Raw genomic sequence first — 13052 nt, 5'->3', positions numbered from 1 at the left:
CTTGAAGAACTGTGTAAGTTATGGCTATACATTTTATTCTGATGGCTTCATTTTTAAAGGCATAGTTTATTTTAAGACAATTGCATACTTGGTTGGTGTAACTTTCTATCTTTTATTTTGTATATAATAATATATTTTCTTTGCCAGCCTTTCAAGGGCTGTGTACTATGGGGTCAAATATATATATATATATATAATATAATATAGCATATATATAATAGATGTGCAGTAAAATAAAAAGTATATATATATATATATATATATATATATATATATATAAACCAGTACTGCCTGCTTTATTCAATAAGCCACAGCCATAAGAAATAGGTACTGTCAGTAGGAGCGATCCATGTGAATGGAGCTCTGAAATCAATCAAGGAAAAAGGAATAGGCCTACAGCAAAAGTAGTTATTATTATAAAAGTAGTAAAATTATGATATTATATGGACAACATATTTTTACTTTCAATAGCAGGTAAAATTTTTTGAGTAAGTAGCCTACTTCAAAACATAAACTCAAGGTAACGGTTTTTGAGTGATATTGCCATTGTGTGGGGGTCTTTGTGTGACAAGAAAGGATTTAATTAGGCCTACTACAATGGTCTCACTATCACACCTATTTAAAATTATAGAGGTCTAATCGAGAGTTTCTGCGATTGACTATTCAGCAATAGATGCCTTCGAAAAACAACAGTGCTCCACGACATGGGTCACGCTGCTATTGCTGTAATCACCAAATGTTAAATTTCTCAAAAATATGGTGGGAGAAGTGGCTGTCTGAAGTTAAAGCTTAGGTAGCCATTGGTTTCGCCTAAAGACGTGCAGTGTGTTTCTGACTTATGGTTAATGTTTTGTGTTCTCATGTGAAAAAGTCTTTAGAGATGGCCTCCACAAAGTTAGGCGCAGACATGAGGATACCGATCGTACAGAGGGTCGTGAAAAGTGAGAAGGCGATGAGGCAGAGCCGGTCAATAACGGATGCCGCAAACTTCCACTCGTTACACACTGACTCCTCCTCATCTTGGTCACGAAAGCGCTTGGCAATATAGCGCACCTCGTCCAGGATCTTGGCGAGCTCGGGCTCCACATTGCCAACCGAAGAGGTTGGCCCTGTGGGTAGGAGAACTTCGTCTTCCCCCGACCTGCCTAGTAGGCGTCCACAAAGGACGCCTGAGTCAGGGGAGGTGGCGGCGGTGGAGTATGGCATGCTCTCAAGGCCTCGGAAGCCAATATAGAGCATGTTGCCATTAGTAGACTGGGGAGGCGATGTGCTTCCATTCAGGTCCACACTAGTGAGGCTACCTCGGGGACGCTTGTTATGGCATGCTGGGCGTACCCGCTCCTCACCAGGGCGCTTCATGCGCAGAAACCAAGCACACCAGTTCAGCAAGATTACTCGCGTCTTTGCAAGTAGAGAGTAAGAGGAAAGGTTGACACATTTAGTAAGATCATTCATGATACCATTTCTTTTTTTACAAAGTTAGGAAACATTAGAGCCTGAGCTTTTCTGAACATATTTTCTTACTCACATTTACCAGATTTATATAATTGTAAATCTTTTAACATAAACACTTCAAGTCAACCATTGAAAATGGCTGATCTAATGTACAAAACCCAAATAACAGATAATACTGTACCCTACAAAGCCTTTTAGAAGGCCTAGGCCTAATTCGTAAATTGATATTCAATATATATATAATTATATATATAAATAACAACTGCATTGGCAGCAGGCAAACTTTAAATAGGGAACATTAGAAATAAGATGACTAACATATTTTTATTATGTAAGGGATTTTTCAGAAGAGGTATTGCACTCACCCACTTGGGCATCTTGCAACCATCTGGATCATGGTGATGGTATTGCAAAACCAGAACTGTTGCTATTACTGAAAGACCTACAATCACCATGGTGGTTGCAAAGTACTGTGCTGTAATATACATAAATGTGTAATGAAAAAGGAATGGAACAGGTAATGAGAAGATGAATAAAAAGGGGTAAGGAAAAGGTTGAAGATAGGAGGAAGGGGGAGTTGAGTGAGAGAAAGAAAGAAGAAGAAGCAAGAAAGCATGATTAGAATGATGGTTAGATCTGAGTAAAAAGTACAACGCTCCAAATCAGATTTAAATTAAAAAGAGATATTGTATGGGTTGCATGACAGGGCAGCCTGCATGATAGTTTACTTTCATTGTCACCTTGTTAATGAGAAACACTCTGTGGTCACATTTACTGTCTCTGAGTAGATGAATGAGTTCAAGCACACCGTGTAACTCAAGTGTGTCTTACATCGACTTCTCCACAGTGGCTTACCTATTAGAGGCACAGAGTCGGAGGTTGCCGGCATGATTTCTGCCACCAGCAACATGAAGACAGTCAGTGAAAGCAGAACTGTGATTCCTGAAACAAAACAATTGAGTGAGCATTTTCCCAAAGTATTGTCGCTAGCACTTCTCTCATCAGAAGTTTAATATAGGTTGTGAAGCTCCTTATCATAGAGTCAATAAGTCCTTTGACCACGGGGTGATTTAATAAAAATGGGTGTTATTCAATATCCACATTTTGTTTACAATGCATATTCTAAATTATGAATATTTAATATTTGAAGATGCTGGAACCGTCTGTGTTTGCTTCCGTCAGATTGGAGTTCAGGGCCCTGGTTCCTTTAACATGCTGAACTTAATTACTTTCCAATATGGATATTGCATTCATTTCTCATTTAATTTTCATTTCACATATCATACTCAGATGAAAAATGTCACACTAGTCACAAAGCACATCATTGTCAAAACATTTGTGACAATGACAATTTATAATTTACCAGTTAAGTTAAGTTACCAGAGTTAAATCAGTCAGGAATTAAATATAAAACAGTCTTTTTTACAACTTCTCTTTCAGGTTCAGCATTGTATATTATTAGTTTTGTTTTGAAATGTATTCTAGCCTATGTTGCATTGTCACCTTCCATTTTACTGCCAGTAATCTAACTATTATATTCTAGTCTATGCTAATTGGATAGTCTTCAGAGTGATGGATGCTTCTCTTTTAGGGTTAAAACATTAATGACTAGGGATACTAAAAGGCACATGGCTGAAGGCAGAGTGGCTTGGAGAGGTTACCACCACATCAAACGTTGGTGGGCAGATTCGGAAGGCTTAGGGTCTCTCTCCCAGTTGGGTTTGACTAATGAGCTTGCTGTATTGCTAAAATAGTGATATTCAGCAAAAGACCTGGGAAAGGAGATCTTCAACTAAGTGTGTGTCAAGTTGGGATTATTTCAGAGAACACCGATACACCTTGAAAAACACAAAGACATCTACCTCTCCATTGCCATGACAACAACTATGTCTTCTTCCCATAGCTAATAGGACCTCTGAGTGCCTCAGGGATTGTCAGCAGAAGTCTCAAACCTCAGAACTATCTTTGACTGACACCACAAATGAGGTATCAAATGGTCAACAGGTATTTTTAACAATTGTTTAATAAAAGTTACATTGTTACCCATTACCACTGAAATTAAAAACAAATAAACAAGTTAAAGGGAGAAATGTGGTTTAAGAACCATATAATGGACAAATAAACATAAAAACAGCACCTGTCATTACCTTAGCGCAACTCATGATTTAAGCATACTGTGGTCCATCTTCCAAAATGTTGGCAGTCATTGGGTCTATCAATCTATGTGTATGTGGGTGAAAATCTGGCACATGCTCAAGCATGTGCCAGATTATACTTATTATATACTTATTTCTATGTATATTTTATATTTTAATGCTAATATATTTGCGGTACTGTACTCTGTCCCACCACTTCAATTGTAGCAGCTATGAATATCTTTGCACAATATTTCCTTTTATGCATGGATGAGTCCTGGACGACAGTGTGACGATTGTAATGTAGAGATGTTGTCGTCTTTGATTCTCATGGGAGGTTAATATTCCATAATAAAAATGTGCTGAGCAAAGGTATTTACATTTGAATGTTATGATTTAAAGTCTTACTCAGAAAGCTTGCTACTCAATCCTTGATTTTTTTTTTTTGTTGCTTGCCGATACTTGTAATCATTCCGACATAACAGGAAGTCATACAGTACGTTTCACTTGATTTTAAGTTTGATTAAATGTCAAACATGATTACGTCTTGCCCTCAGCTCCCTGCTGATTTGATTAAAGAGGCCTGACTGAGTCTAGAAACCAAAACAGCTGAAACACACACACGCACATCTGGCTCTTAAGTACTGCTTTGTTAATTAAGGAAACTGGCAGCATTGCAGGCCCCTAATCTTACGAAGGAGATGTGTCGTCATAAATCCCCACCCTTGCGTGTGCTCTGTTCACCCAAGAAGAATTTCCACAATTTATACAGTTTGAAGTCAGCAGAGGCTTTCCGCCAGACAGTAGAACTTGGAATAAGACTCTCAATACTCCTCACTGGGTACTGGATGGTAAGTCATTCTCCAGTTGTACATAAACTGAAGACCTGACTTACTAGACATAAAACTTCAGAATGTGCTTTTTAAGGTGACAGTAGAGCAGTAGGTATAATTCAAGAATACGAATAAGAAAGGCATCTCTGAGGATTTCACTGCAGGCTTAATGGAGGAATAAGATCAATGGATATGAAAATGTTAAAGATAATGACTAATATCATAATATTATCCTCGTTTTGATGTACAACGTTGCCACCCAAACCACTTTTAACTGACTGACAGACTCTGATTGGTAGCTGTTGTGTGAATAATGTTCTAAAAGATTACTACTGACACCAATGCATTATTAGGAAACATTAGTAAAATGTAAAAGATTGTGCCTATTGGTGTTCGCAAGTGCATATCTAATGGATTACATTGCCTGTTTCTTTTCATGGCCTCAAATAATTTTGACGATTGCATTATGTATATCCTTTGCTTTTGAACAGACAGGGTTTAGATTTACATCTCTCCTTTTATCGCTCCTCAATCTTGTCTCAGATCCAAACAGCATTGGCGCTATTTCCACAGAATTACAAGAGATGCCACAGCTGAGAATAAAGGAATAGTTGTGCAGTCTCTTATTTCCATAAACTGGGCTGTATATTAATTACATTCACATTTAGACATTTAGCAGACGCTCTTATCCAGAGCGACTTACAGTAAGTACAGGGACATTCCCCCCGAGGCAAGTAGGGTGAAGTGCCTTGCCCAAGGACACAATGTCATTTTGCATGGCCGGGAATCGAACCAGCAACCTTCTGATTACCAGCCCGATTCCCTAACCGCTCAGCCACCTGACTCCCTAAAATTATTGTATTCATATTTTTTCCTTTTGTTTGAACCACTGTTGAGAATTCTTCTGATTTACACTAAGACCCCCAGGTAAAATTGTATACAATAAAAACATTTTTAAACCTCTTTAAATCTTTGAGTGGAAAAGCATTCAGGACGGACAAAGTTGTCCAGGTTTTGCATTTCACAAAACAGCAGCTACAGCTTAAGACTGCCTTAAGAACAGCAAGTAAGAAACAAATAAACAAAAAATCTCTCCTTACCCAGGGAGATCTTCTCCCCAGAGTCTGCTGGCAGCAGGAAGACCAGCAGGGCCAGGGTGGAGATGAGGACACAGGGGATGAGCAGATTCAGGCCGTAATAAAGCGTTCGTCTGCGCATCACCACCGTGAAGGTCACGTCAGGGTAGGGCTCCTGACAGCAGTCGTAGAAACGTTCATTTCTCCGTCCAGGGACCTCTGCATCAAACCCACACCACCGGGGATATGATTTGTTAATGGTAGGTTAAACAGTTTTTTTCCTAATGTGGAAAAGGGAGAGGTTTGTGAGGTACTTCATGCACAACTACACTTCTGAGGTGTAAGTTAGCTCCTCTCTCCTCTTGTGGCCCTGGCAGTTTAACTTTAACTCTTGGCTCCTAAAAGCATGCTTGTTGTGCTCATTAAATCCAAAACAGCTGCTGTACAACAAAAACTGAACAAGTTGAAGAAAACTACTTTCACTTAAAAGCACTGTATTTTAGTGCACCCCCTGCCATAGAGCTCTTACCCACAAGGTCCCATTCTCCATTAGCGATGTACCCGGTAATATCTGCGTCAACCATCTGTAGGTCAAGAGACCAACCGCCGTAGGTCCAGGAGCCAAATTTAAGGTCGCAGCGCTGAACATCAAAGGGGAACCAGCGCACGTCGATGTAGCAGGTGCTCTTGAAGATGCCTTGGTGTGTGAAAAATGAAAGAGAAGTGTGGATAGGAGAGTCTCATAAGTCAACAAGGAACACTGTGACAGAGTAATGAATTAAGGAAAATAGTTGTTTTTATTGTAAGTAATAGAGGAAATGTACTGTAGGTTTAGAAAAGGTGAGAGATGAGTGAATGAAAAAGTGGTGGGGGGGTGGTGACGCAAACCTTTGTGTGTTATGAATACATGAGACGCATGAGGAAGTTGGAAAACTCAATTGTCAACTCAAAAAATATATGAGGTCATATTCTAGACCCAACAGTAAAGTCTAATCACACAACCAGGCTGTGTTTTCCTTCAGGAGGAAGACAAGACAGCCACAGAAATAACCCAATTATTTTTAAGAAAAAATATGAGCAGGCGGTAGTAAACAAGCAGACTCCCTCACAGGGGACAAAAACTATAAAAGAAGAGGCAGAAGGAAATCAATCGCGAAAGACAGAGAAGGGAGATGGATGGAGGAAAAGACGGCCCTGTCACTTTAAAGATAAATGTCTGAAAATTAAATTTGGTTCCGAATTCTGCCTTTACAGTTCCCCAACACTGATATTTCAATGGAAGGGTTCAACCCGTCTCCTCCTTTACCCCCACCCAACTGCTCTGGCCTTGCTTGATGACTTAGCAGTAAAGTACTGACAAGAGTTTTGTGGCACAACGGTTTGTAGGGTTCAAAGCAAATTCATTTTGAAAAGTTAGGAAGCAATTTGTTCACAGGGCCACTATCAATCCGGAGGAAACCCTGTGATGGAGCTTATTTACGCCTGTATTGATTAGGATGTTGGGCTAAAGCAGCCGGGCAAAGTATTTCTGCTGAGTCAGGAGAAAAGGGAGTGTGGACTTGGTCAAGAAACAAAAGTAGGTAACGCCTGTGATGATGAAGGGGGAGATCATTCTTCTTTGGCTAATTGTGTGTCTGTGGTTGTGTATGTTTGGACTGATCAAAGACAGTGTTATGAACATTGTGAGCCCTTGTTGAATGACAAGACTGGGTCAGTGGAAGATAGGTTCACAAAAATGTGTACAGCAATGTGTACAGCAATAAACACTGATGCGGTCAATCCGACTATAGTGCTTTTCTGCAAAACCAATTCAAATCAATTAAACTAATTGAGCAGCAAACATCGAATTCAGACTTCACATTTCTCACAATACCTTTAAAACACACTGGCAAAGACACTACACAAGGACTCTAGACTTTTCAGAAAGGGATATCAAAGCCCAAATTTGATTATGTATTCTGGATGTCAACAGCATTTAAAACAGAATATTTAATAGAAGGGCTCAAACACTACTTTCTCTCTCTCTTCAGCTGCAGCCTCTGTCACCCTTTCATGGCCCAGCTAAAACTGAATGACTGACTGTAGTATAGGCTAGGCACGTGTTGAACCAAGGTCATATTTCATCTTGCAGACAGTTCTCAGTTCTATATTATATATATATATATATATATATATATATATATATATATATATATGAGGCATCCAGCTTGAGACTGTAAGGAGATAGTAGACCCTTGATAAATAACAATATTGTCATAGTACAGTCACGGCCACGGCCGTGCCCCTGTTAATGTAATGTTGAGTTTGGGTTTTCACTGCCCTAATGCTCCATCTCCCTATCTGTGTGTTCTGGTCCTGGTTATGTGTTTCTCTCCTGGCTCCCTGCACAGGTGTGTCTTGTTTCCAATTACCCAGCGATTGTCCATGTGTGATTACCCTTCCCTGTATATATATATATATGTTTGCTCCCTTTGTCAGTCCTTGTCGGTCGTTGTGTTGATGTTACGGGAGTATCCCTGCCTTGCTCTTATTTTGTTTGATGAAGTTCTTGTTACCTGCCGTTGTCTTCTTGCTTTTGGGTCCACCCCCTACACTCACCTTGACAGGTACACCCTTTCAATTATATGTACACAACAGTATTCTTTGTTGATAATTAATCATTTCTTGCTGTACCTTAGAAACTATTTGTACTTATTTACTACATTTTATATAAGTCACTCTGTATTCTTCCCGCTTCACCATTTGATCAACAAGCAATAGGCTGTGATGGACCAATGATTCTAGGCCTGTACATCAAAAAATATCTAAGTTATTTCACTACTATTTCCCAATCAGATATCGTCATTACACTGACTGACTAGCTGACTCACTGCTGGACCATATAGAGATCTAAATATGGGGTAAAACAACCAATTGATCTCACCCGGAGGTAAATAGGAGCAGGTTCCAGAGGAGTTGACCAAAATGTTGGTGTGAAAGGTAGCATCAAACCTCTCGTCAGCACTGTGGAAACAACAGACTCTTCATTTAACCTTCTGAAACGCACTAGTAATAAGATTGTCGCAACAAACACCATAAAACAGGGGTGGCCAATCCTGGTCCTCGAGGGCCACTGTCCTTAATGTTTTAGATGTTTCCCTGGTCCAGCACACCTGTTTCAAATGAATGGGTCGTTATCAAGCTCTGTGGAAGCCGGGTAATGACCATTCATTTGAATCAGGTGTGCTGGAGCAGGGAAACATCTAAAACATGCAGGATAGCGGCCTTTGAGGACCAGGATTGGCCACCCCTGCCATAAAGCATTGAAACACTAGAGCAGCGGGTGCTCATGGAAGTAAAAAATAAGCAGGGAAATGTACCCTCTCTGAAACAGGAGGTCTATTTCTGTGCAGTGGCACACGTAGGGTACCTCATGAGTAAGTGGTTTCTCTAGTGCAGTAAAGGGTAATTATCTTGGAATGCCTGACTCGTCAGCAATCCACAATTGAGTCCTCTAAATTAACTCCCTGGAGTTTCGATTGAAACAGAGCAAGGTGAGCTGAAGTTCAGAGTTGCCGTTCTGACAAAAAAAAAAGCCGCTCATGCACCGAGGTGCAATCACATCTTAAAACAACGACTTTTGAGAATATAACAGTGATGAATGAGACTTGAATCTGTGTTTTCTTTCATTAAAGTGTAAACATTTTGACATTCCCCCTTTCTAATAATTTACATTTTCCTCTGATTAATTGGCTTGCAAATCAGCATTACGTGTTGTATTCTTTTCCATGGTGTCCAATTAGAATTTGATGTTGTATGTGTTGATTTGTTTACTTTACAATCTAGAACAGTTCTGTAGTACAAAAATTGAACCATCAATTTAAAAGTAGTGCACAAGCTAGAATAGGACTGACATGGAAGAACCCTTTTTCTTTCTTATTGTAGCCCATGGCCACAGAATTCAAGTATGTTGGTTATAAAAGATGCATTTGTCTACACAGAAGATCCTGTACATAAGCTGTTTTACTTCATATTCTGTGTGAATAGTTACTGTGGAAAAGAACCCCCCATTTTAGAGCAGAAAAGAAATGCAATGCCATGCTTCACCTGTTGTACAGGAGGATATCAGGCTTCCAGATGAGGGTATCAGGGAATCTCACATTGGTAACACCTGCGTATTCTGAAGTGTTCCACTGTAGGTAATAATCATTCCAGTACTGGAGAGACAGACATAATGCATGTTTAATTCTACATTCATCTGTACACACAGACAAGCAAACACAGGCTTGCACACATACGGTACATATATCCACACACAGACACATTTTCATCTAAGCCAATTAAGGAAATGGTTTGGCCTATAATTCTAGGTGAATAATCAGACATTTGAATACACTGTCAAGCCGGGCTTGAGTTGCACTGTACGCTGAGAATGCCACTATTGCTGTTGGCAAAATATGCCCCCGTAATACTGAATAGTTTGATAAATTAGGTAACAGATGGTGAAGAGAAAGACATCTTTTATGTTAAAAAAAGAAATGTTCATAGGAAATCTCACATCATTGACATTCTAGCCACATCACAAACTGAACTGAAGCAGCTATTTACTTGCATAGAGAGGATCTATCAACATTTCCCTTGGCACTGAAACAGATTATTTTTGTAAATGGTAATGTTTTGTACTATTCATTTGTCTTTCTTTATCCCACCTGAGGTCCACACAGACATCAAAATATAATGCCATGTTAAATTGGCTTACCAGCTGTAGCCATATGTTGGTTGTAAGCACTTGGTTCTTCTCATCCTAAAGCATCAAGACACATGTTAACATCATCTTGTGATAACAAGACTTTAGAATCAAGAGTCTTATGGTAGGGTCAGAATGGCTGCCTGTATTTGGACACCTGACCTTCATAGAGTATTTTTTTTTTATCTCTGCAATTTATTGTGCAACTTATTGTGCTACAGTACTTGTCTTCTCAAACAGTAATATATTTTTTTTGCTTGCTTGATCCCAAAATATCCATCCCTCTTCAAATATCCCTTGAACTTGAATACTGTGATTTGCTGAATATTCAATGCTTTAAATCACAATCCTCTAACATTGAGCCGTGAGTCTGCCGACAGCACATGTTGGTAAGCTGGAGTTGATCAGCATTTTCCAACCACTGTTTACTGTGGGCAATCAGCTGACAGCAGGTGAGTTACAGTACTAGGCACGTTGCAGACCAGTTGTAGCTCACCACATCCATGATCTGCATCAGACTGAAGCTGAAGTAGACTGTGAGGGAGTGGGTGTCATTGAAGACGGGCCTCTCCAGAGGGTTATAGTTGACCATCAGATCTCTGTAGAGTCTCCGCTGAGAGTCCCCTTGTAGGGACACTATAAACATTTACATGCAAAGAGACAGCTTTGATGAGGAAAATATTCTGTATGTTGTCAAAGTAAATGTGTTATCTTTTGTCACCCTTTTAGAGCATACTCCTTGGATAACGTTTTACCTCACTGATAATAAATTGGGCATTTGTGCCAATTGCTTTACTTTACTAATGGCCGTAGCACAATTACTCTGAAGACACCCATGGGAACGCACTTAGCTCCATTAATTTGGCAAGGGCAGACAGAAAGAGCTAGACTGTCTAGAAATTGTTTCCATCTCCTTTACAAAGCGTTTTTGGTTCTCTGTGTCTCATCAGATATGTTTCACAGACAAGGGACTGTAACTGAAAGATCAGATAGCTTAAAAGCTTGCCTTTGTTCCTGTGGACTAAAAATCCTCTTTGGATCTTTCCCAAGCCATCCACTCACACTCCAGCACTCACCCCCTACCCTCAGCCCAATAATCAAATTTCAGTATTGCCTTCAGCAATATGACATCAATGTTCTATTGTGCAAAAGATCTAATTCATTGAGCTGAGCGCATGGAGTGGCATGGAGATACAAAGAAGATTTCTGGTGTCTTGCCAATATGAGAGAGAAGTAGCAAAGGCACCACAATAAAAGGCACAGCATTACCAGTAACTCAATCAAATTCACTGGTCATACGAATGTTAACTAGATGGACAAAGCTCACAGCAGTCCAATACCAAGTCTTTCTTTCTCTGTCTTTCAATTTTTCTTTCTCAGGCCCAATGTCTAACTGAAACAAAACAGAGAAGAGTAGTGGTTTTGATGGACAACAGAAGGAAACATCCGTGTTTAAGCTCACAATGTCAACATAAATTCAAACAGAAGTCTTCGACAGTGTCAAAAACAAAAGCAAGAGACAGTTCAATAACCAGTGGGACACTGGCTTGAACCCATGACATTTTGGCATTGCAATTATGTTGAACAGACAGCGTATAGAAACATATTAAAATGCATTACAAGGTAAACTGTAGAGTTTTATAGTCTTGTGATAAAATATGCATTGCCAGGTGCAGTGTACAGATGTTTAGTGGCCACTTAATTGAACATTTAGCCAACTTCGACAGGCAGATATTTTTCGCATGCAGAATTGCGTGTGTTGTTGTTTAACAAGCATGAAAGATGCAACCTACATTTTCTCAAGATTACAGCTACAATACAGGCTTAAAACTCAAAGTTTACTGTGCATACATTAAGTAAACCTTCTCTCAATTGATCCAGTGAAACCTTTCAAGGAAGAGTGAATTAAAACAGATCTTCACTTCAATTCTTGTTGTGGGTCAAGTCAAGACTCCTGGTCCTGGTTTTCTCGATTCTATTGACGGGTTCCATTACAGAACAATTTAATTTAATTTCTAGTAACTTTAATTGGAAGCTCACATAGCCTAATAACATGCCAATGAAGGTATTTCCAATGGCATAATGTATATGACGAAGACGCTGATCTTAGACATGCTCACATGAATAGAGCGCGAAATAGCGTAGTCATGTTCTTAAAATTAAATTAAAAACATTCCCAACTCACCTTTCAAGAGACATGCAACGACTGCAATGTATAGAAGCGTATTCCAACCCATTTTAAGGTAGAATTTCAGTAGTAGTAGCAGAGTAGCAGAATAGATATTATTATTAGATTATTTCAGGCATTTGAAGTGTTTAACATCGACTATATTTGCCAGCCCCCTGACACATAACAGACCTCGAAGCGGGATGGGATGGGATGAAGGAGAAAAGGGACGAAGGAGTAAACGATATTGGTTGTCCCACGCCCCCTACTAAATATCCTGTAAGACAATATAAATAGTTATATATTTTGTGATTTGCAACCACATTGTGCACTTGCCGATGACATGCTGGCGTCTTAGGGAAGATTTACTGTCACTTTACCGCGGTGACTGTAGTGACTGTCAAAATGTGCATCGTATTCATTGACTGATTGATATTATTCATTATATCCAGTCAAGACCGTAGATGGCGCTAGGTTTACATTAGGCTTTGCTTTGACATGTTCTGTGTAATTGGGTGTGCCTGGCTTTGCCTTCTGCTAGGGCACAACTTTTTTTCTCTCTCATATATCTCATTATCACAAAAAATCCTTTACAAAAACTGAAGGATTTCGTCTTGATATCACAACCAAACGGAAGGGTGACAGATGTCTCACATTATA

General features: G+C 39.5%; 1 protein-coding gene across 1 annotated transcript; it reads right to left on the bottom strand.

The window, feature by feature from the left end:
• Positions 1-293: 293 nt before the first annotated feature.
• On the bottom strand, positions 294-12587 carry LOC124481780 (neuronal acetylcholine receptor subunit alpha-7-like). The gene is made up of 10 exons (XM_047041984.1): positions 12411-12587; positions 10722-10861; positions 10238-10282; positions 9586-9695; positions 8423-8502; positions 6029-6196; positions 5524-5718; positions 2311-2397; positions 1821-1930; positions 294-1401 (listed from the first exon to the last, which is right to left on the bottom strand). The coding sequence occupies exons 1-10, from the start codon at positions 12460-12462 to the stop codon at positions 859-861; spliced, it is 1530 nt and encodes a 509-aa protein (XP_046897940.1). The 5' UTR covers positions 12463-12587; the 3' UTR covers positions 294-858.
• Positions 12588-13052: the final 465 nt, after the last annotated feature.

This window comes from Hypomesus transpacificus, chromosome 19 (assembly GCF_021917145.1).
Source record: "Hypomesus transpacificus isolate Combined female chromosome 19, fHypTra1, whole genome shotgun sequence".
Taxonomy (NCBI): domain Eukaryota; kingdom Metazoa; phylum Chordata; class Actinopteri; order Osmeriformes; family Osmeridae; genus Hypomesus; species Hypomesus transpacificus.
The sequence above is the reverse complement of the archived record's forward strand: the minus strand, read 5'-3'. Positions and strand labels throughout refer to the sequence as shown.

Bases quoted from the DNA above. Each gene is read 5' to 3' on its own strand.
- LOC124481780 (XM_047041984.1), bottom strand. From the start codon at position 12,462: ATGGGTTGGAATACGCTTCTATACATTGCAGTCGTTGCATGTCTCTTG. The intron at 8,503-9,585 runs GTGAAGCATGGC...TTGTTTCCACAG, and splicing joins GATATCCTCCTGTACAACAG to TGCTGACGAGAGGTTTGATG. The intron at 1,402-1,820 runs GTGAGTGCAATA...CTACTTGCAAAG, and splicing joins GTTGCAAGATGCCCAAGTGG to ACGCGAGTAATCTTGCTGAA.